The sequence below is a fragment of the Archocentrus centrarchus genome, chromosome 6 (genome assembly GCF_007364275.1).
Source record: "Archocentrus centrarchus isolate MPI-CPG fArcCen1 chromosome 6, fArcCen1, whole genome shotgun sequence".
NCBI lineage: Eukaryota > Metazoa > Chordata > Actinopteri > Cichliformes > Cichlidae > Archocentrus > Archocentrus centrarchus.
The window spans coordinates 28222038-28247935 of record NC_044351.1 but is presented as its reverse complement, the minus strand read 5'-3'; the positions used below and the strand labels follow the sequence as shown (position 1 = coordinate 28247935).

Here is a 25898-nt window from a genome sequence, read left to right as displayed (position 1 = left end):
TGTTTCGAGGAGGCATTTCTTGGACAGATTTTGTTTCAGACTGTATGTATCATGCAGTAAAATTCAACATTTCATAGAATTGGATAGGATGTATTATTTGTACTTTTCCATTGTTTTTAAATACAATTAGTGCAACTTAAACTTTTTTTTGCCCACAGTGCAACGAAATTGCCATTTTTAATATATAAAATGTTAATTTAGAAACAAAGACTGTCTCTCTCTTCTGCATCTGTCACCCTGCAAGTGCACAAAACTGCATGTGCTGTGCTGCTTCCATTGTCACTGTCACTCATTCCACTTCTTCCCGAGAGGTGAACGAGCAGCAAAAGGTCATCTGGACTTAAAGTTACTAGCACTGAAACAGCAGAGCTAAAACCATGAGCATGGTGCAAGTGATTATCTGTGTGGCATTTTGAGCATTAAGTTAAAATTCAGGGGCTAAAAGGGACAATTATTTGTTTAAAAAAAAAAAAAAGCTATATGTTCCCTTTAAACCAATTTCATAGTTCAGCAGTATTTTAAAAACAGTCTTGCAGGCCTGTATAAAATACCTGTATGCATTCATGTGAACATTTTCCTGTTGAGAGCTGATTTAGACAGTATTTCCCTTTTTATTAAAATCCAGGAGATCGAGACAAGCAGGATGTTTACAAAAACCTCAAGTGCACCCATAAAAACCTCAAGAGCACCGGTGCTTGTCACTAAAGCAGAAGACAGACTCATCATAGACGTCCCATGGTGTTAAACGTCCCATGTACCTCTGGCTCTGGGCCTAAAAGCTCCTCCAAATATTACAAGGACTACACAGTTAACTTGGAAATATCAGTGACATTTCTAGGGCAGAGCTACAATGCTCTGAGCAAAGATGATTTTCTACAACCAGAGAAGAGTGTGCTTAACACTATAAATACACACTGTGGACTGGTGTTAAAGAAGCCATGTATATATTGTGGGTGAACTTAAAGAGTAGAATCAAACTGTTAAAGAACAAGAAGAAGGGAAGAGAAACTGCGGAATAAAGGATAAGAATAGAAAAGAATTAAAGTAAAAATACAGGAGTCGGAGAGGTGTTTCCTGCACTGTGTGCCGGCTACAACCAGACTAACTGTAGGACATTGTCCAGGCCAGAGTGAGCTGGGGCCCTGTGTAAGCACTGGCCTGCAAGCAGACTTCCTCTGGGTTAATCTATAACATTCCTCTTGCCTGCAAAAAAAGTGGCACAGAATAAGTGTGCGTGCCTGTGCACGTGCGTGTGTTTTGAAAAGGTTTGACAGCTGGGTCTTGGTCAAGTCTTTCAGGAACCATATGGAGACTCGCCTCTGCACCCCTCTCAGTTTGCAAAGCCAGGCAACACTTGTCAACGCAACAGGTAAAACTCTGCACTTGGCAAGTGACCCAGCCCTGACCTACCCTTCAGCACCGGCACCACATCTGCTGGGTGAGCAAAAATTAAGCAAATGCGTAACTGATGCAAACATTCCAAACAGCTGAAATGTTTCCTGAGGCTAAGCAAAAACAGGAAGACAAGCACGCAGACATGAAAAACATCTAAGAGGATTCATTTTTCAAAGAAAGCGGATAAACTGAATAAAATAAACTACCAGTAATCAGTATACTGATGACACATGTCCAGTATGGATGGGAAATCACAAGACTACCATGTCACAATACATTTCCTGTGATAATGGTGACATCACAATGCAGTGACATATCATTTTAATACATTAGAGCTCTGATTTAACTTCCCTCGGCCGTCTCGGCTGTTCGCCCTGTGAATGTGCCCTTCATCGCATGCTGGTTGACTTTAGTTCACTTTACCCTCCTTCACTTAAGAGCATTATGTGAAGCTATGGAGTGGTGTCTGTTGAGTCAAATTAGCCATTTAGCATGTCTGCATGTTTTAATAAAAAAAAAAAAGTTAATATTCTGTTCTTGTGTATCAACAACTTATTGCAAGGAAAAATAAAATAAAACAAAATATATTCCAGGAGCAACTCTGCTGGGCGCCATCACTCACTCTGTCAAAGAGCAATTAATGCAGAAATGATTTCTATAGTATTTATCAGAGCCATTCAACAGCACTCAATCTAGAAATGCAGGAACAGCACATAATTGTCTTTCTTAAATTCATTCTCATGTTTTCAGGTCCATGAACAATGGAAAAGACTATAAAGAGAACCAGGTGTAGTTCTGTTTTAGGTTTTGTTCTGCATCCTTCGTTACAGAAGTAAATGCAGTGCTGCAGGTCACTGACAAGAAGCGGGGCATAAAACGCCATAAGCTACTAAAGAATCAGTTTACAACACTCATCCCATGTGTGACCCCTTTTTTTCCCAATGCCAAACAGCTCAATTAAGAGCAGCCTTTTGACAGGAAGCTTACAGTAAACATTTACATTAACTTTAACATACAAAAATGTAGTCCTTAGCCTGAAAAGACAAAAAAAATAAAAAATTACCCTACTGTCCCAAGTAGGGCAGCAGCACTCCTACCCATGAAAAGTTTAACCTAATTCAATCCCAAAAATAAATTGATAAGGCATGTGCACATGGCTTATAAAATTCAGGGCATCCAACTACTAAAGCACCACTCTTTCACATGAAATCCAAGAATTAGTCAAAGAATAATACACAGTGTAGCATATGCTGTCAAATTATAAAAACATCTTGAAATAGTTAAAGAAAAAGTTAAATTTTTTGTGAAAGGGTTGACCTACTAAATCACAGCATAAAGAGGACAGACTAGAAAACAAGTGGGAGACCTACACAGGCCATGACAACATAACCCCCTCTGGGAGTTGCTTACCCCACATATAATAGCAGGAAAATCTCTCACTGTCATCATTTCCCTCTCAGTCAGGGCAGGAACTGGGTCAGACAGACTAAATGACAGGACCCCAAACACAGGTATAAACAAGAAGGAAGAACAGAGGCATAATCTCACCATACTTGCACTCATACAGTAAGATGATGCTAAAAAGTTAAGGATACCAATTTTGGTGCGCACAGTGTTCAAACAGAAGGTCTTATCAAAGGAAAGGCAAAATAGCAAAGTCCTATAGTGGCACGCTGATAAAACCTTTCACTTATAAACTGCAGTACCAGCTGAAGAGGACATGCTGTGTGGCCTTACAGCTGTTACTGGAGCAATGTGATCACTTCCAGTACACATTTACATTTTCAAAGGAAGCAACATTATGCCAAAGACTCAATGACCAGCGGAAATGCACAATTTTCTTCCATCCGTGCATCACTGGTGCTGTAAGAGTCCTAACAAAGTTGAGTTTAATCAAATGAGAATGTGTCAGCAATTTTCCCGAGACAGCGGGTAGTTACACGCGGCATTATACACACACCAAGCAGACAACATTTTTTTTTTTTCCCCACACCTTGTGCAAATCCTCTGAGAAAAAAGTGAGGAAGTCCTTTAACCAGCAGCTTAATTCTAGATAAAAGCAGCATATTTAAGACAATCCCAGTTGTGGCTTGTGCAGCATAAATATTTCAGTTGTTCTTTTGCTCTCCATTTCCTTGTCCCTCCCTGAACAAACTCTGCATAATACAGTATCTGGTTGTTTGCATGTGTGCGTGTTTAAGAAGGAGTGAGAGAAAGAGAGCGAGGGGGAGAGGAGAGTGTGTTTGCCCATATTTGTTCATTTGTGTGTGTTCTGCAAACAGCCACTGAAACACAAATGGATGGCTCTCCCACAGAGCGCCTCTGTGGATTGAACACTGGAAAGTTGGCCTGTTTTGTTTTCTTTCAAGGAGGAAAAAAGAAACACACTGGTGGCTCTGAACTCTCTTAATGACCGCTTAGTCTCGGTACTGATGCGTCCGCCACAATCAGAAGTTGCTGCTGTCTGTTTCGCTGCAGCATCCTGAACGCTTAAAGCTCTGAGAGTTTTTGGATCTTTTACATTTTTGCTTAGACCAACATAAAAACAACATGCTGAACAGCATGTGTTCTCTACAGTTTCCTAATTTGACTTTATAGCAGCTAATCATTACATTTAATTGGGACAGCTTTTTCCATTACTGTGCACTGCATTTACTTCTGTAATGAAAGGATAAAGAACAAAACCTAAAACAAAAACTACACAAGGTTCTCTTTACAGTTAAGTGTGAAACAAAAGGAAAAAACTAACTTAAAGGAAGGCGCAACAAGAGTCTCTGTACACAAACCAACCCTGCAGCAGAACAGGCAGTAGCTTACAAAGACACTAAACTATAGACTCCTCAAAAGTGATGATGCCTATAAGAAATTGCATTTACACGTTTATTATTACCTCTTATGTGACAAGCAGGATGTTTACCTCTCTATTATAGTGAAGTGTTTTAAGCTCCCAGATGGAGCTACAGTCACCATTCAGAAACAAGCACAATTACTTTAAAAATATGACTTATTTTGTGTTAGGTTGTTTTAAAATGCAGCTACAATCTTAAGAAAACCTTTACTTTAGAGTTCAGCAGACCTCTACTTCAAGTCTCTCCAGACTCCACAGGTACAGCTCAGCTCAGCGCAGGGCACCCCTGAAGCAAGAAGCATTCCTCTCCCGCAGTGAGCAACCGCAATCCTCCCACAGGTCGCACAAAAGTCTGCGCTTTCAGATGCACGCAAGCTTCATTTCACCCCCCCCTGAGAAAGACTGAACTCCTACAGTGTCAAAACTTTTTCCTAGCTTGGAATAGCTTAAGAACTTTATGGTAACACATGAATGGTTCAAGAACAACATATCTGTCTTCCAACAGCAGAAAACTAGGTTTAGCCTTGTCAAACACAATCACACATGGCAATGTTTGCAGACTGGTGGAAGGAAACTGTGACATCACGTCTTTGTAGCTTCACTAGAAACATGGTTTATATGAAGAGGGTATGGGATCGCAGAAGGATGGCGTCAACCTCCACCTGTGCTTTGCCCCATTTCCTAGAGGCAGCTAAAACAAATACCCATGAGATAAAGCATGAAGCCATCTACAAGGGAACTTTCCCAACAAACTGAATATGTCAAAAATGCTGCATATTAATGCACTTTTAACTAAAAAGAATGGCATCTTGTCAGCTTATCTCAAAATCAGTCACGCAAACCAGACTCAGCAATGCCGCTTCATTGCCAGCCCATTTGTAAATATAGCTGGTCCTTACCAGTTACTAGATTTAACTGCTGATTAAAAAAAAAAAAAAAGAGGAGCAATATTGTCAGTAAGACTGTCATTTCCATCTCAAGAAGCAGGATTCATGGGATCAGCAGCTCAGAAAGGAGAGGCAGATAAAGACATGGTACTGATTATGTCATACACAGCATAAGAGGTGGAGCCGAGTTGACTTATGAAGTGGTTTGCTGGTTTGCAGAAACTGTAGGGAAGCTAAAGTAACTTAAATACTGCACCCTGTATGAGATTTGCAAAGTATATGTGTAGATCAGCTGATATGCCATTGTGGCTGAGCTCCACTTCATAGCCTGCCTTAGGCCTGATTTAAACTTTTGAATATAGAGCCTAGGACCTAACCTACGTAAGTGCATAAGTGGCTGACACTTTTGCCAACATTTATGCTTGTGCGTTGTGTGTTAACTTGTAGTCATGCGCTTGTGTTTTACATGCGATGCCAATAAACAAATAAAATGCTCTGACTTTTTACCCCCTCTTAGGTCCTCACTTTTTGTTGTGGTCAATTTTATTTATTTATTTTTGTTTTCAGGAGTAAACATTATTTGTCCCTCTAGTTTTTCCACTTGTTTATACATTCCCTCATGTCCATTCCAATAGTTTCAGTAATCTCCATCCAGGAGTTTGCTGACATTTGTGAGTCTTCATATTGAGGCTATGATTATTATTTCTTCTAAATAGATGATGATTGTTATTCTCACTCTGATAAATTCAAAATCTGTTGCAAAAAAAAAGTAGCCAGAAATGCACAGTAGGAATCTACAGTCCTGAACAGGCCAATTACAATAGCCGTGGGCTGTGTCAACCTGAACTAGGTAAGACTGGTAACAAAGATGTTGGACCAAAAACATCCCTGCGATTGCTGTGGTCACTAGCGGGTTGCCGAGGTCACCTGTAGTTTGCACAAAAGATGCCAATTTGTCTGCAAACACTTGCATTTATGCTCTGAGCTGTAGTGAAACTGTGACAAATGAAGCACAAACTGAAAATGGACAAGGTTCGCTTTCAAATTAAAGATTGTGCCGTACCGCTGCAATCAGCACATTTCAAAAGGTGTAACTTTTCTGAAAGCAAACAGTCTCCATTTCTGGTTTCACTAACCAGCCTGTAAGGCCTTGACTAAGTCACTGCTCAGTTTTACCATTTTTCTGCCTGCCCAAGAAGACCACGTTTTAAAACTAGGTAGCACCAAACCAATATTTGGATATCTGTACGATCCTGACTCAAAGAGCTGGATTGGGTATCCATAACAAAAGGTCAAATCTATGGGGCCATCAGTTCATTTCTATGTCATTTTGTGCAGTAGAGCTAACAACATGGAGGAAGCAAACAGCAAAGGGACAGCAGTTTGGAAACATTTCACACTTGACAACCACAGCTTTACTTTGTATGTCTGCAAGAGTTTTATTTTTTTTAAATTAGCGCAAATGGTGGTCAAGTGAGTTACCGAGACAGAAAATCTGCACTCACACTGAAAGCAGGACAATATAAAACTAGCACAGCTGTAAAAGACAGTAGCATGCAGCAGCCCAATGACTCTCACACTGAACTGAAATGTGAGTAGTGCAAATAATTTAGGTAAATTACATAAATATTAATTTTTATTTTATTTAATCAGAACAACTAATACTAATTCAGTAAATTAGTTGTTTTTGGATGCATTTATTTGTTACAAAGTTAGCAGTGTTTAAGTTGAGCCTGATGTTGCCTGACATATGAACAATGATCCCCAGTTCCTTCCTCAGAATAAGGGATAGGGCTTATGGATTAACACCGATGTCAGTGTTGGCAGATACAGTATCAATACCTTGACTATGGATAACAGAACTTGGAGAAACTGGACCAGTGCATTTCTAATAAAAACTGGCTTAAAGCTACAGAGAGAACAAAAACACATTTTCACACCACAGACAAATTTGTCCAATGAAAACAGCCTGGAGAACACTGGGGCCTTACTCTACGTGTGTTTATGTGAATACAAAAATATGGGCCACATGATTTAAAACCCACAGGAGGATTTTTAATGTTATTCAAACGTCTTTTATTTACTTAAGAAATATGCTCCTAGGCAGTTGCCAAATGTTTACCCTGTGAATGAAGTGACCAGACTGTACATCATACAATGAAAACCACAGAGCGCCATACCAGAGTCTTCTTACCAGTTACAAACTTGGGCACACACAGCTGCTAGAGCCATTGGAGCTTCAGACAGAGAGCAGGGGCTATTTGCAGACAGCGAGGACAAACATACATTTTATTTTTGTTCCACCACAAGTTCAAACAATATGCTAATGTCTGCTTTTTCCATGAGCAGACTCCTACGATGTAATAAGGCTAAAAACGGCACCATACTTAACTGTGTCAAAATCGATTAAATAACTCAGACAAACTGCTGCACGGTGAATACAGTGGAAGAAGCAAACAGTTTTTCTTCCTGCGATTATTTGGCATTTTTCTTAAAGGGTAGATACCAAACAAAAACACTCCTTGTGAACTTAACATATCCACATATTAAAGATACTTTTTCCCCCGATAACTCTAGTAAGTTTCTCATCTTGGGCTGAAAGATCAGGTGCTCCTTGACCTCCATCCATTTCTCCCACCATCTCCTGCTATTCTTTTTCACATCAATTTTTCTCTTTTTACCTGAGCCATATTCCTGTCTCAGGGACACAGCATTCACCACCATCATTGCAACCTGAACCTAATAAATTTTTTTTTTTTTTTTATTTAAATCATCACACACTGCAAAGACACACCTTTTCATGATTCCTCCTCAGACACTATGGTTTCCTTTTCTTCAGTCAGACTTTCGCTTACTTTTTTTGCTTTAACAGCTTAGATTTCTCTCTTAAAACAACCTCACTACTGCACCTTAAGGTAAATGTTTATCAGCCTGTCAATTTAGAATGAGTCTGATTTGCCAATATATGCAAAGTGGTAGGAACAAAATTGGCCAGTACATACCTGATTATTTTGGACTTCTTTTATATAAACATTTCTAGACACAAAATAGTGAATGAAGCCTGCTGGCACTACTGGAAATACTCTACTTGGTTGAAGTGACTGAGCTGCCTAGTTAGAGCTAGCGGGGGAAAAGATCTGATTGCTTCAGACAGTTGTGTTCTCCTATGCATATCTGTCAGCTAAAGTCTAGAAAAGTTTTGAGCTGCAGTGCAACAGCTGAAGACCATTATTGGGCCCATAGTACATAAGAAAAACATTGAGTACAGACAAACATCAAGACAGTTTCCTCTCACTTGTATTGCTGGTGATCTTTAGTGCTGCGAGTCTTTGCCATGAAGCGTTCAGCCAGTTTCTCTAGGTTTCTGGAGTATTCCATCTCAATCTCTGCCTTCTTCCTGAAGAAATCCTGGAGGTCCTGCAGCAGCTGGACCCGCATTTCTGTCTGCTGGTCCAGACATTTCTGCTGCTCCACCAACTGGGCCCTGATCTCTAAAAAGACACACAAAAAAGCAGATTAGGAGCCACAGTTTGAAAGGATGAGAAAGAACCACACAAACATTGGTACTCTAATGAAGACGCTATTATACGAAGCCAATCAAAGAAGACTATTCAAGACTGTTTTAGCCTTGTGAAGTCATTAAGATAAACTAGCTACGTGATTAAATTTTGTTTTGCTGCTGTTATTACTGCAGCAATCACATGTGTTTGCTCTTTTATTTTTAAAGCTACACACTCTTAAATCATTAAAATCTTGAAAAACATCAACTTTGAAGGTGCACGGCCAGGTTTTACAACTGGGTAAGTAAACATAATGCATCTGAAATGTATTGATGGGGGGGGGGACGACAAATGATCAGCAATGCGAGCAATTACATTACACTACATGTGCACAGGAGCGCAACAGAATGGCCCAGTGAAGCTTATTATCCCTTAGTTATGGATTTTATGAATGCTTGTAACAATATGAGGTTGGCACTGGTCTCAGGTGTTTCATTAAGGCTGAAAATAACTCCAGGATGAATGGAACCTGATTTACGTCATACGCAGGTTATAGCACAGACCTGAGAATGCAAGCGTGCACACACACACACACACACACACAAACACAGATGCATTCATGCTCATCAGTGCTCGTGAGTGAAAATCCACTTAAGAAAGCAGAGGGACAACAGCAGGCCTCACATAAGCAAGTTGTACATGCAGGTAAATGACCCTCTAAGGTCTTTTCTGAGGAATCATGTCTGTCAGAGCGCCCCTCATTTAAATTTAAATGCCCAACAGGGTGACTGTGTGTGCGCACACACACACACACACACACTTACATGAACACATCCTCACACAAATTGTTTCCTCTGTGTTCTCCATCTCACCAGGGCCGTGTATAATGGATTTAGCCTAATGGAAGGTAGCCTGGCCAGACATCTTCAGCAGAGGAAACAGATTAATGAGGTGATTTAAAGCAGACACCACCGGAGAGAGGTATGGAATGATCCCTAATTTTAAGGGCAGAAGACACTAAGCTGCAACAAAACTTCACTGCAATAGTTGACAAATTATAATGCCTTACAAGTGTCTTGGTACACTTAAAAAAAAAAAAAAAAAAAAAAGAAAATATACTGGACACCTAAACGAAGAATTGTGTCAGGATGAGTTTATTCCCCAGTACGTTACTTGTTCTGAAACATGTAATATGATAATGGCCCATCCATCCATTTTCTGCTGCTTATCCAATTCAGGGTTCTGGGGGGGGCTGGAGCCTATCCCAGCTACCACTGTGCAAAAGGCGGGGTACACTCTGGACAGGTCGCCAGGCTGTCACAGGGCTAACACAGCAACCATTCACTTTCATATTCACACCTATGGGGAATTTAGAATCACCAATTAACCTAACCCCACTAATTGCATGTCTTTGGACTGTGTGAGGAAGCCAGAGTACTCAGAGAACCCACGCAGACATGGGGAGAACACACAGAAAGCCCCCAACCAGATGGTGGTTTTAAACCCCCCCTGATATTGGACAACAAATAAAAATACAATCCAGCCTGGGTGGTTTAAAAAAAATTGCGATCATTCTGGATTATTAGGCATAAAAAAAAAATAGTCAAATCTAAAACAAGCTTGAACCTGACAGAATCAGCTGATATTTTTTGCACCCTAACTTTAGCATATTTAATGAAGCCATGAACAATGTGTACAATGATCTAGGTCAAAATTTGCTGCATAATGGACTTCTCTGAGAAGTCAGAAATGAATTAAGCATAACATTCAACCACTAATAGTAAGTTTTCTGTTCAGGAATGGAAGTTATGTGCTATACTGCACACTAGGCAGCTTCTTTTACTGTATTTTACTATATTCAAGGGAAAGCATAAGCACACCTGGGTGGGAATCACTGTGGAACAGTCTTGCAGATTATACAGTTCTGCCCATTATGAATACCAGAACAGCACTTAAGCAACATCTTCTTTCTGAATCTCACAGTGAATCAGTTTCTTTTCTATTAGTCATGTTTAGTGTGTGTCAGTTCCTGTTGAAAAGTTTTGGCTTTTTCATATTGGACTGTTTTTCCGGAACATTATTTAGCTACCCGATTTATTTCCAACTGACTGTACATGTTTGTGTATCAGTGTCTGAAATTGTGATTCACTGAATTAAATGCAGCTTTAAAAACAGTTGTTCATGAAGCTATTTAATTGTCCCGGTGCAATGCTCAATGACAACAAATAAGTCAGAAGAGAAAATTTTCTGCATTTTTGCAGCTTATTTGTTGCAGGACTCATCCCATGAACCAGAAACCAACATAACCCAGACCTAAAGGAGCAGCAATACTGAATGGAGTTTGAATCTGGCCAAACTGCTGCTTAGTGAATACAGTAATTAATGTGGAAAGAAAGCACACAAAATCTTAAAAGATAAGTATTTGATGATACAATTACACAGGAATACATATCTTGGCAAAGAAGACAAAAGATCCCTAAGAGCTAGAATCTTTACAGAAATAAATCAATAGTTCAATTAATGGCCAATCAGCTGCTGACTAATTTAGAAAGCCTCTAGTCAAAAGATGGGTGAGAGGTGTGTGTGTGTGTGTGTGTGTACACAGACAGATGCCTATGATGCAGTAATCAATTAAATGGCAAATGGACTGGTTCTTATTTAGCGCTTTTCTACTCGAGCACGCAAAGCGCTTTATACAACACGTTTATTCACCCATTCACACACACACACATTCATACAGCACTTCTTTCTACACTTCTACATCTAAGTGCTTTCTATCTAACATTTGCCCATGAGTGCATCAGAAGCAACTTGGGGTTCAGCATCTTGCCCAAGGATACTTTGTTATGCAGGCAGGAGCAGCCAGGGATTGAAACACCAACCTTCGGATCAGAAGAGTTCCCGCTCTAACTCCTGGGCTCTGCTCCACTCATCAACGCTAAATATGCTCACAATCCTGATAAATTAAACATTTACACTGGGTCTAAAAACTGATTATTTTTGCATTCTCACATCTACTTCCTTCTGGCACTCATGAGCAAATAAGCCACTCAGAGGCAGATGGGACACATCGATACTAAATCTGAATGAATGCTTACCACGGCTGTTAAACTCTTGTGAACCAGAAACAACATTAATGCAGACACTGGCATTTTAAGAACAAAGAGGAGGTTTGACCACAATCGAGAACTCTTAACTTCGACGTAAAGAACATCAGGCCATCAACAAACATGGCAGGCCAGCAGTGAGCACTAAGAAAAGGTTTACGTTTGAATGTGACTTTAATAAAGTACACCAGGCTTTCTGATGAATGGGTAAACCTTGCATTTGCCTCCATCTCCAGAGGGCGTGGGGATTAAAACAAAGCTACCATGGCATTTACACAAAGGACTGTACTGGATCATTTAACACAATTACACTCATGACTGCACACAGAAACTCATTAAATCATTCATTTTCCAAGTCAAGTATTGGCCACTGATGCTGTAGGACCAAAATGACAAATTGGGAAATTAATGCTATAAAGCAACCCACCTGTCAGACAAGACTATAGGTCAGGTGCTGCCTAAAAACTAGGACCTGCTTTGCAAATTGAGATTTTAGCTAAAAAAAATAAATAAATAAATTAAAAAAAAGTCAGCAGTGAAAACAAAGTCATGGAAAGTCTATCGTCATAATAAATCAGAAAATACATATGTTTTTCCTCAGTTTTGGCCACACGTAACTGCTGTTTTCCCAGCCTAAAGTCATATCCTTCAAATTTACTTTCCAAATACTGGCCACCCACATGTTAAGAAGGAAACATTTTAATAACTACATAACTCCAACTGCTGATTTTCCATTTCAGTATAGTCCAGCCATCCATGCATTTTCTCATCTGGTTATCCAATTCAGAGCCTATTCGGCGGGTTACACCTCAGACATGTCTCCGGTCTATCTCAGAGCCGACACAGAGACAGACAGCCATCCATCCAGCCATGGTCAATTTGGAATCACCAATAAACCCAACATGTATGTCGCAAGCTAGAGTGCCCGAACTCCGCTGACTTGGTGACTGCAGTTAGTTCCAAACCTTCTCTGGCATTTGCATCAGCACAAAAACTAGGCACCACGAGTTTTCATGGCCAAGCAGCTCTCGTAGGTGTAATGAATGCATTTTCTCAGATGACTTAATACTGATGCAGTGATTCTAGTTATCTTTTATTACAGCAACTAGTTATTTATGAGCCATGATCAAACGAGAATATATACTCGTCCAGTTATGTAAAGACTAAACTGCAGTGTACCACTCAGGACAACTAAACTGTGTGTCTAATAATACAGTAACTATCAGTGGAGGTGTCAGAAACCAAACAGAATAAAGCAGAGTAAAGCAAGTATCTGCAAACCCACAAAACGAGTGACAGGAAAAGTGTTTCACCACTTGTAAAAGTTTTCATGTTTATGTACCATTTAGAGGGCACAAAGTCAAGTTATGATTTTACATTTATATAAAAAGGGAGAAAGGTATCTAACCCCATGTGTAAATATTTGAAATGAAACACTCAATTACTTTGGTGTTTGAGGTCAGTCTTCCTTTGATCATACTGATGCTTTATCTGAAGCCCGTACTAAGGACAGCATCTGCTGTCTGACTCATTTCTTAAAAAGCTAACAACCAACAGAGGCTCTCACTTGGGACCTTGAATGCTTTCAAAGTCACGCCACTGTAATCCAAAGTTTTTCCTCAAGCTGGGACCATCTTACTGGGGTAAGGAGTGCTGATCTACTATTACATGGTGCATTCCTTTCTGCCACTCTAAGCTCATCTGTATGGTAAACGTGTAGAGGTCTGTGTTTGTGTGTTTGCGTGTGTGTATGTGTGTGTGTGTGTGGGGGGGGGGGGGGTGCACCTCATCCCTAACCTAACACAAACACACACACAAGATAAAGAGTTCAGTTGAAATGAGAGCTACGCAAGCTTTCACAGCCATATCTGGGTGTATTTGGGCAGGAGGGAGTAGTAGCTTGCAGAATTAAAGCACATATATAAATATGTCAGCAACAAATCCAGCTCACTGATGGACATCCAGTCAGTGTTACCCAGAATGCACATGGTGTTGATGGTGTTGATATGGACAATGAGAGAATGCCGTTTGGTCTTTGTGGTGATCAGTAGGACCAAGGCCCTTTTGTTTCTGAACTGGACGTTATCCAATTGCTCTTTGGAGAGCACATCACATACTTCACATAACCCCATTCATGGCAACAAATATCTCCAAAGTTGCAGTTCAGAATAGCTGATCTGATTTGCCAGATAGGCTTGTTCTATTGTCACAGATAGTGCCCTGTAAGCAGGATGGGTACTGACCCACAGTGCTGACCCTCTGAGAGAAAAACTGGGCTCCAGTAAAAACAACTCAGCTACTGTCAGGTGGCCACAGAGATAACTTTTCTTTCTTTCTCTCTCCCTCTCAACAATATGCTCTCCCATGATGCTGCCAATTAACTTTGTTGTGAATCAATCTTTCTGTAATACATCTGTTACTTATGAGTGCAACATTTTTCTCCTCTGTGGGAACTATAAAAGACTTTAAACTTTTAGAGAGTTTCTACAGTTGCTCCAAGTTGATTACAGTTTCCACCAGCAGCTATCTGGGACATGCTGTACCACATCAGTCCCATGGCTGCATTTTCACATGCAGAGTGGCTCATCAGCAGCACCTGAAATAGCGGCCAAGGCCTGGGGAGGGACTATAAAGGAGTGTGCTCGGCCCCACCATCTGCTTCAGATCTAGGGTTATGGGACTGGGGGAGTTGTCCATGCTTCTTCTAGAGGCTGGATACAAGACAGGATAAATATCATCAAAGGTAATTACAAAATGGCCGATCAGTTTTTAACAGAGAACAGGCTTTCAATTACAACTGGGATGGGATCACATTCTAGAAAACCCCATCTATGCCTCGTGTTTCTCACATTTTTCATTATTTGGATAATCCAACAAGAGCACGCTGCCATATTTGATTGTAACAGTACTATCATGTTGCTGCTGCCTCAATAAACACATACCATGTCTCTAAAATTATACACAAGTAGTTCTATCCAAGCAATCAGACTGATAAAAGATGTGTCTATCAATGTGCTAATTTTGACCAAGCTTGACTCACTATGCTGCGAGTTGTCAGAAGCTGTGACTTTTCATTTAAATGTCTTTTACCTTCTAATAATTAAACACATTTTGCTTTTCCAGGTACTCAATTACATTACTGGCTGCAAAGAATATGATATTTCAGTAGAACAGAAGAGCTTTGCTGTGAAAAAGAAACCCAAAGAAGCCCACCGGTCACTTGAGCCACACGAGCATATTTAAAAGTCTTTAAAAAATGGCAGAGATTTCTGTATTTCACATCCTGACTCATCAGGACAAAAGCTCATAACCCACAGTGTTACACACAATATCCCTAAAAAAAATCTTGTGTGGTCACTAAATCTACAGGTCATGTGGTAATGTGAGAAATTACTTGATTATGTTGGTGAAACTTTGCTTGGTATGCCAGACCAAGCAAAGATCTATCTTACATCTGGGCATACAGCTGGAGTATGTTAATGTGTTATCTAAGATTGCATCACTCCCTAGATCGCATTACTAATATGCAAGCCTCCTCTACATGTGTCATATATCCTCTGTCTGAGATAAAAGAAAGAACTGAAAAGGCACCAAGGCAATTTTTTGGATGACATAAGCCTGTCAGGGAGACCGTTTTAACTTGAAGAGTAGTCATGTTGGTCTAAAGTCACAGAGGCTTGCCAAAAAGGCTGAACGGATTCCCTCCATTTGCCTAAAGCACAGCCAAATTACACACAGCGCACTGGCAGCTTTGCTAAAGGATTTTATCTCAAAATATTGCAGAACTGGCAACGCGGTCCACATTACAACATCTGACTGACATGTTAACAGCTTCCAAAACCGCAGAGAGGCTTCCAGTGCAAGTACTGTAGGCTACTGTGATCCAGAGAATGGCTGCTAAATTAGAATGGAAAAAGAGCCTAGCCTATAATCCTCCAATTCTTTCAAACACTGCAAGCTCAAACTACTTCCTTTGAGATATTTTGTCATCGAGCATGAACTGTCTTCATTTAAGGGGACTTACAGCAGCTTCTTCACATTGGCAGCAGTGACCAACAAACCAGCTACTTTACTTTATAACTCCAACACACACACACACACACAGGAAATTCAGTAGTAACTGTGATATGAATTCTTGTGTTTTCCTCTTGGGCCCAGGATTATTGTGGGCAGCAGACTCAAAGAGTTCAGGTTCCTTCCTGCACTCTGGTTTTTACAGTCTGACTCAGAAACCGCTCAGTCATGGTGGATAGCTCTGTGTACTGTTCAAACAAAACACACTAGGAGCTTTAAAAAAAAAAAAAAAAAAAAAAGCTAGAAGATTCTAACTGCACAAAATAAACACTTCAATCTATGTCAGATCCATTCAACAAGGTAATATTTAAATGTGTAATCTCAATAACTGAAATCTAATAATCTATGCTAATTAGATTCAGCTCTGCTAAGTGGCTCATGAGTCAAAAGGCACAGTTGCTAAGGCAACACCTTTACAGACTAGAGGCTTACAGCAGGCAGGCAAGAGATCAATCACTGCTGACTTTATGGTGGCCTTCGAGGATCATCATTATCATCCAAAAAAATAAAATAAGAGTGCAAGGATACAAATACTGAATGAATGAAGTGAGCCTATTTTAGAGCCAAAGATATTTGTTCAGCTGCTGGTTAACATCCAGACACTGATCTGGACACCGGTCTGGTGTGTCAGTGTGTCAGATGAAATTGTGAATGCCTGCTTGTGGCATTTTGTGCTTGAGAATGTTTTGTTTAACGACGGACTGCAATGGCAAACCAGAGTGACAACAAAAAGTGTCAAATAATCATGGGAACACATGACATCACCAGTGTAAAACAGTAGGCTGAACTGAGACCTCGTCCACATCTAGCATGATCAAAGTCAGGCATTACCGCAGTTATAAACAATGCTTTAGCCTTCCATAATCCGTGACTATTCAGTGTACAAGTAACAGCTGAAGGTAATATGATATAATAAATGCCTAGCTTTATTTGTTTTCATTCTACAGTGTCCTCTTTTGAATCTCTTCTTTAAACTAAGTTTTATCATAACGCGTTTTCTTAACTAAAAAGGTAGTTATTCTATAAATTATTTTGTCTGAAGTTGTGCTTCTTATTAATCTTGTTTTATGTTTTAGACCACTTTATTCATGTATCATCTTTAACAGCAAAGTTATAAAGTTTTATCGTCGTCATCGTACTATACATGCCTTGTTGGGTTATGGCTCTCTCATAATTTGTAATTTATTATCAGAGCATATTTTATCACATATTAATCCTCTGGATCAAAGGCAGAGAAATGGATTGGAGCCTGCTCAAGCCAAAAAGGGCTGTGGTGAAATTCACCTGCATGTCTCAAACCACAAAGTATGAGAGGTTTTTTTTTTGTTTTTTTTTTAAATTGCTTGTTGATGCAGGGATTACTTGCAGGGAAATGTTACAGATACTGTCACCGTCAGCAAACTATTAAATGAGTGTGGTTGCTTAATTCAAAAGATGCATTAATGCTAATAACTCCTGTTGTGTCCATCTACTATAGCTGCACTGTATTGGAAAATTAAATAAAAGCGCATGATGCCACACAGTTGATAAGCATTAATTACCCATCTCTAAAGTCAGTGGCCCAATTAAAAAAAAAAAAAAAAAAAAAAAAAAAAGTTCACCATAGTTTACCTTGGTCTGAATAAAGTGTGCAAACATATTTTCCTCCCTGAATGACTCCACAGATTTTCCAGATTCCACAGTCTTAGATGCTGGTATAACTAGACCTCCATACAGAAGCTGTTTGAAAGCTTTCTATGGGCATTTTGTTTTTGCTGTGACTCTGGTCACTATTGTACCATTGGAATCCTTTTGTAACTGCTGTGAATCAGAGCTCACTGCCGTTGCGACACTCTGCAAAGAAACAAGCTACAAACTTTTCAGAGGGACCTTTCAAGCCTTCGGGGGTGGCGGCGGTGGTGGTGGTGGGGTTTGGAGGTGGGTAACTATGTGATAGTCAAAACCTTTCTGTGAAGTATCCCAAACTGAAGGTTGATTAGGACATGCTTTGACATGACATGTTAAACTAAAGCAAGAAAAGGAGAAGAACCGTTTCATCTGTGTGGCTCAACATCAGACAAATAAGAATCTCTTCCGTATCTTGGCCTGCACTCGCCCACTTTTTCCTCATTCATCTCTTGAATATACCCAGCTGTTCTCGCTGCTGCCCTAAAGCGACCAGTGTGGGCTCTTTTGTGTGAAAGAAAGAGGTATGTAGATAATCTGTATATACACAGGAAAAAAAGAGGCTAATTTAAATTTAAAGGAAAACTGCATTGGACACAAAATATATATGTCACAAGTTCTAACTTTTTACATTTTGTCAAGACAAAAACAAACAAAAAAAAAAAAAACCTCCTCCTCACCTTGCATTTGGTATGTCTTTGAGCTTTTGTCTTGGTATAATTAGTGGAGGTAGAGATGAAGGGGCTAAAGCTCATATGTCAAGGCAAACAGTCATTTTTAACAAAGCTGCCTTAAGGGGGTAAAAACTTGGCTGGGCATGCCTACAACTCTTACAGTTTGGATGTTTGTTTGGGGCAACAATACTATGAAAATTGTGTGGTTGGACGGCTGAAGAGGGTGCAGCATGAGGAACAGCTGGAACGGATGTGCATAAGCTTTTATCTACTGGAGTATTTGCTCTAATTCACAGTGAACAGTAAACTTTAGCATGCTGGCAAAGACTTTAATAATACAATGTCTGTAAGATGAACCTAAAGAATGGCAGGGCAGTTATGTGGCCTACGGTGATGAAGGAGGGATTGTTTTTAAAGGAGATTTCCCTCTCTTGGGCCCCAAGGAGGTGGGGAGGAGAAGGTGAGGACTTGCACCTGTATGGGGTTTGGTCAATTATACCGCAGGTATAGATATAAGACTACAAGGAAATTTTCAGTGGGACAGATGACTCTCTGAAGACCCTACAAATAATAAATTAATTACTAAATTGTAAAAGTATGTTTACTGATGGTGAATGTATCAACTAATAAATTACTAAAATGTTACATGGTGGGCTTCTAGTTAGTGTTAAATTGTTAACACATTACAACACTATCATCAGCCTTAATATCCACCTTTAAGTGGAGCTTCCCTGATTGTGTGAATGTTTGTCTTCACACGGTTAGCCTCTGTTGTCCATCCATCTGTTTTTTTGTTTCAGATGAGCTACATAGCTGGCTTCCCAAGCCATCTGTCCCTCTGTCTTTCCCTCCTGTCCAGCTGTCTATTCACCCGCTGTGTTTGTACATCTGCCTTCCTTCATAGATCGTGCAATCCAATTTTAAAGACCTGTTCTTTTGAGATGTTGCTTTTGCAATGTGGAGACATCAGAGGTGGACAGGGGCAGCAGATCCAAGTATTTAAGCCAGCCAGCTCAGGCTGACAACACAGTCAGGACAGTGTGGCACCACGACACCAGAAGAAAGCATGGGGTGGAAGAGGAGATGACTGTACACAGCAAGAGCTATTTTGTCACTGATCAAGGTGGGTTACCCAGCCAATATATCAACCATAAAAACAAAAAAACAAAAAGGGAATGCTGCTGGGAAATAAAAAGCTGCAGAAAAAAAACTACCAACTGCATCCAGAGATTGGATTAGTCCCTGTCTCACAGAGATCTCTCTTAAAAGCATTCGGCCCCACTTGCTCCAAACTACATCTCTGCAAACACCTGCCTCAGTGTGCCCCTTCAGGTTTTTAAGAAAGGCTGCGGTCCTCCTGAAATTTTTTGTGGACATCTATTTAATTGTACCAGACTTGCCTTTTCATCTCATGTTCAAATATTTCATCTTTCAGTTAAATGAAAACACAGCAGACAAAACCCCAATACAGCCATGGATGAAGCATTGTGGATTCTGTCTCCATTTCAGAAATGTTAGGCAGTGAGCAAAAAAAAAAAAAAAAAAAAAAAAAATTCTAAAATTAAACCAAATCATTGTTTGTACAGTACACACTAAAAAACAAAAACAAACAAACAAAAAAAAACCGCTGTCTTCCTCCACTCCATTTCCCTTCTACCCTTCCTCCACTCCTCCCTTTGCTCCACTACAAAAAAAAAACAAAAAAAAAAAAAAACAGCACCTTGCAGGATGTGCAGTTTCTGGGCCTTTGGTAGGGTTAAGCCAGCAGAGGAGCTGGAGGGGCCGAGGAGCAACAACCCTGCTATTCATGACTAGGCCTGTAATTCCATAGGAAAGGACATGTGTGGCAAGTCTGCTGGGGAGAGAGTAAAAGAAATGGAGAAGGAAGGCAAAAATGGTATGAGGCCAGTTTTTTTTTTTTTTTTTTTTGTGATTTTAGTAAAAATAAGAGGGAACTGTACAAATGATAGGCAGTACTGGAAAAGCTTGCTATATGACAAAAAGGCAGGAATATAAATTTTACATGTTGCTATATTTAAATACAAAACCAGCACCCCTCCTCTTCCTGCGCTTTAACTTCCCTGAACCTGATGCCCTAGCACTACCTATATGTACACCCACAATAAAAATCAATGCATGTTTGCCAGTTTGTATGACTACACATAATCAATCCATCGGTTGTCCTCTTTTTAATTCATCTGAAAACAGTTGAGTAGACTTTTTGTCCTCCAAATGCCTACTTAAAAATAAAAGTTTTTAATATCCCTGTGCTCCCTGTATACATTTAAACAAAAACACAAAGATGGATCCCATGAAGGATACTTTTGGAAGTATAATCAGCTTCAATTTCCTATTCAGACCTTCATGGGGTAACAAACAAAACCAGTTTCAAGGTCAAAGACAACAGATAGCATGCCTTATCTGCAAATGAGCAGCTGGCTGGGACAAAGCACAAATAAAAGTTTGTATATGCGCACAGACACACACGATGAAGAGACACACAAGCCCATTCAGCCTTTTCTAAAAATACTATTACAAACCCCTCTGTGTCTACACACAGGCAGTATTGATTACTAGGGTAATGCCTTTAAATTAGACTCTAAGTAGCACAGAGCTTCCTTGTGTGCTAACAGGGATGTATGAAAGTTTGTGTAGTGATGTGCTCTGTGTCTATGTGCCATTTGTCTGCAACTTTCATCTTTTCAGCCCTTCTGTGTGAGCAAATGAGAGGACATTTGGTCAAAAAGCATGACTGAAGTTCTATAGTGGGAAAGTACACTGCATATGAACACATATACAGTCTACTAATATTTAGTAGTAAAAAGTGTAAATGTTTTCCCCCTTGACAAAAAAAAAAAAAAAAATCTTTCGGGTGTCACGAGCACCAGGTGGAAACAATCTTTTCACAGACACCTTCTGCTCAACGTTAACATTCTGCCTTCCTTTGAGCGTGGAGCCCGATGTCATGTATTGAGGGTAGAGTGATTTAAGAGATTTTAAGAGCTATCTTTCAGCAGTGCTAAAATACACGCATTCAAGCATTACACTCCTCAGAGTGTTTGAATGCCTATTTTGTTACTGAGTCACAGTGAAACTGAGAACACTTTAAAAATGTGTCAAACTGTACTTCAGAGAACTACAAATATTGGCCATAAGAAGAAGAGCGCAGCTAACATAAGTACTAATCTGAATATTTCTACACTGTTTCCCAGGAAGGACACATGAATTACAGGTTATGGGGTGATTTCTGTGCACACTGGATGACTTCACATCAGTGGGGCATGGGGAGCAGGGGCAGATCAAACATCTGACATGTCAGGACAGCTGCCATCCCATGAGGAGGATTAGAGAGATGATGTCCTGGAAACCACATGAGTCAGATGAAGTCTGTCTCTCTATGCATTTCACTCTCTTGAGGGTATTCTCAGTTATGACACAATATCTCACGTATTTTAGAATACAGAAATATATTACATTGCATTAGTACAATTCATTCTTTAACAAGACAAGAAATTAGTTTGGGAAGATTTGCCTTGGTTTGACAAGCTAACAAAATAGTCTAAGAAGTTTACAGATATTCTATGCAATGTTTCAGCATGTTTGAAGAAAGAACCCTAGAGTTTGGGCAGTATTAACAAATCCCCAACCAGGCTGCCACGCTGCATGTGATTTGTGGAGAGCAAACTTGAATCGTTAGAATTTATTTCTAATCAACAACAAATCCCTTGGCACTGTATCAAACCACCGTTTGATGACCTTTAGATTGCCTGGTCACAGGCTGAGGATCGAGGGCACAGGGGTTGGTGCTGAGGACTGCAGGTTGGGGTTAGAGTAATAAGATGCATGGGTGCACTAAAGCTGGCACTGAGGGGTAGATTTTAAGGGCAGGTGGAGGATAGTGAGATAGTGACTCTGCCTAAGAAATAGGGCTTAAACTGGGAGAAGAATGATGTCAGACACCACACAAAAGGAAACGGCTCCTCTGCTACAGAATCCACTTCATCACAGACCTAAATGATCTCTGATTTCTCGTAATAAAAAATATTACAGGATCTCAAACCTTAAATACACCCATTTTTTTCTCAATTACTCTGGGCACATAGTTACCTTGACTGCAGAAGCTAAGAGATCTCTATTGAAATAGGTTTATATTAGAGGCGGGTTTCTATTTCTAATTCTCTTAAATATTAAAAGTCATATCGCAGTAAGAAGCCTCGGGATCTCCTTAAATTGGACGTGCTTGAAACACCTCACCTAGGAGGCATCCAGAAGGCATCCTACTCAGATGCTAGAATGACCTCAACTGCCTTTGAACCCCTCCCCAGTGACCAACTGGGAAGAGACCCAGGGCAGCCCCAGGACATGTTGGAGAAATCATGTTTCTTGGTTGGCTTGGAAATATCACAGTGTCCTCCCAGAAGAGGGGGAAAACGGTGGCTTGGAAGAGGGAGACCGAGGCATCTTTGCTTAGACTGCTGCCCCTACGACCCAGACCTGGATAAGGGTGGAGAAAAGGGTGGATATGCACAAAATCTTTGCTAATGTCCACAAATTTTGCTACTGCAGACACTGAAATTTCTCACACACACTCACTCACAAACAGTGCTTTTCTCCAAAAAAAAAAAAAAAAAAAAAAAAAAAAAAAAAAAAAGCACTTTTCCTAAAATTCACACACAGACTCAATCAGATGGATGCATTGGGGGCAACTCGGGGTTCAGTATCTTGCCCAACTATATTTCAATGTGGGGACTGGAGGAGTCTTTCAATTAGTAAATGACCTACTCTGCCACCTGAGCCACAGTCACCCTCATAATCACTCCAAATCAGTAAAAAAAAAAAAAAAGCAAACTCAATTTCTTAACTGGCCTTATTGTCAAACATTTGCAGGGAAAACAAATGTAACAAGACAAAATAGTTTTTCCCCCATACCTACATTTATAGACCACACCCCCTGAAATAGTTGACAGCATAAATTTTTTTTTTTTAATTTAAGGAAATACAGTGGCTGCAGTAAACACATAAGTGTTAACTTTGAAGGTATTATAACTAGCCCAGTTGACGATGACAGTGAATGAAAACCAAGAAACCAGCTGAATTGCATATTGAAGCCAGTTCCCACCAACAGAACGCTTTTGGGGGAGGTCTTCCCTGAAGCCAGAGAACTTTTGCCAAGAGCCAAACTTCAAAGCAAAGCATAATCTAAAATCAAAGAGATAATTATGCTGATATGATGCACTTTCATTTTCAACCAAATACACACACACACACGTATTTTTAAAGGCTGTTTAAAGGGCTGTGAATGAATCATCAGAGCTGCAGAAAGAGGTCCATCTGAAGCCTACAATCATTATCATTTTATCATGAATGATTCAAAACATTCCCAGAATTCAGAGGCATTCAGTAGAACCAGATCCTTCTCAAGCTGTAGCTAACCAAACTGACAGATAAAAGCAAACTATGAGGGTAAAAAGAAACTGAATGCTATACTAGAGGAATTTCATTTTTTTGCTTGCAGCCTGATGCAACAAAAATGTGTAAGGCCAAACTGCACTGTGAGGGTATAATAATGAGGCTGCTTTGATTCAAACATCTCCCTGCAGCAGAGCTGAGTTAGGATATTTAGAGGATCAGAGAAACATTTCCTACACATTCCCCCATCCTAAATTATAAGCGATCATCACCTGACAAAGAAAAAGACTGGGAAGAAACAGTTGGAATGACGACAAGACAATAAAACATGGAACCAAGCAAATTAATAAAGAGAAAATCTGTTATGCCAGTTCATTCCTCCATGGTACTCAGACGGGGAATTTGGTGATGCCATGGCTTTCCCTCATGCAGCATGATTACAATGACATTCATTTTAGTGAGGCATGCTCGTGTCCTGATCAGGGCAGAAACTTATGAATTTACGACTCAACACCTGCAAGATAGTCAGATCCATGATGACAAAGTTAGCTATGCCCGAGGGGGGGCGAATGTGTGTCAGTGTCATTGGGGTAAAATGTGATCCTAAAGAGACCTTAAGGATAGCGGGAACTATCACAATGATGGTTTCATCAACATCGTAGCACTACAACCTCAGCTGTGTAGCAAACCGAAAGCTGAGTTTTAAAATGGGCGTGGCCCGAGCACTCAGTGGTGTCACAGCTGGTGTAAATCTGTCACAAGATGGTCTCCGTGTAGGTGTTTTCTCTGATCCTACCATGGCTTTAATAAATAAATAAAAAGTATTTGCTGTAGCTCAAATCACATCCTAATCTTGGCCCTCACTCAGGTTTCAGACAGAGTGCCCTCACTGTAGCCTGAGGCCCAATCACTCCCCTTGTCACAGTCCCAGTCACGAGCAGCAGGGATTGATTTCTCACAAGGCATCTGGTGGTGAAAGCAAATCTGTCAAGAATGGAAAAAAGTCCACAATGCCCCCAACCCACACCTCAAAGGGCACCAGAGGGCAAGACAGGCTAACGCTATCGGCTCCAATTGTGCACGCATACATGGAGAGAAAACAAAAGAATGAGGAGGCTTCGCAAAGACCTCTTTTCCAGATAATTATAGTGGAAGCCAATATGGAGGAAGTGACAGAGTTACGTTCTGTTATCTCCTCAGACCTACCCTCAGGGAGGCATTAACTGCCGGTCCTTTTTAAAGCACCCGTGGCTGACTGAGCAGGCTCTTAGTCTTGCTCTCAGGGGCCAAGATGACACAATCTTGTACAGAAAAATGGCCATCAGAATATCTCATTAAAGCCTTTACCATGGTGGAAAACAAACTTGTCAAGATTGGACAAATCAAACGCCAGGTTTACCTGCAGAAAGCGACCCCAACAGGATCAGCCGAGCACTTTTGGATTAACAAAAGACATACCAGAGAATGTGATCTACCTTAGGGCAGCTGCTAAGAGTGCACCAGTAAAGGCCAAAGAGGGAGGAAGAAGAAAAGAACAAACAGATCAGGTTTCACTGCTCTTTGTCTTTTTTACAGTATGGTGAACAAAACTGGGTATTTTTCTTTCTGTTCCCCACAGGGTCAGAACGTGGAGGGCACCCTTTTTTTTTTGTATGAGACACCACAGCACAGCCATGCATGTGACACACACCCAGCCAGGTTACGATGCATCACTACCCTCTGACACATCATTAACCAGGACAAATCACAGAACCCCAGGGTAGATGGGAGCTTCCTCTACACTGCCTGATTAAAAAGTAAGATATATGAGGCATGTCCACAGTGTTTGAGATCCTGCTGTGAGTGTCTACACACATGCATGTAGACACACACACACACACACACAGTGTGTTGACATTTTTTAATTTCTTTTTCTTAAACCATCTTATTCCTCAGCTATACTGGTGCTTTGGCAGATTCTGTCATCCTGCTCTAGCATATCACCATCTATAATTTAGGAGGATATTTTATTTATTTATTTGTGTATTTATTTTTAAAGTGTTCTGTGTACTATTTTCTTCACGACGATTGGTGTCATGTTCCACTTTGGGTTGAGAGAAACAGGGCACATCAGGACAGACTAAGACTGATCTAAAAAACTAACTTTTCTTTGGCTCACGCCATTCCTATTAAACTGTAATAAAGTGGGATGTCAGAAATTTGCAGGGACGTCTTGCAGATAGCAATATGCTCTACTTCACCATAACCTTAAATAAATAAATTCAAATACACCAGAAAAGAAATATATAGGAGAGTTTTTCAAGAACTGAGAATCAGCTACCTGCAATTCAGCACCATTT

General features: G+C 40.2%; 1 protein-coding gene across 5 annotated transcripts in view; it reads right to left on the bottom strand.

The window, feature by feature from the left end:
* Positions 1-25898, bottom strand: part of srgap1a (SLIT-ROBO Rho GTPase activating protein 1a) — a 75296-nt gene that overhangs the window by 40073 nt on the left and 9325 nt on the right. For all 5 annotated transcript variants that reach the window (XM_030730916.1, XM_030730917.1, XM_030730918.1 and 2 more), the window contains exon 2: positions 8426-8621. In XM_030730916.1, the coding sequence (XP_030586776.1) occupies positions 8426-8621 (196 nt within the window). The remainder of the gene's footprint in view (positions 1-8425; positions 8622-25898) is intronic.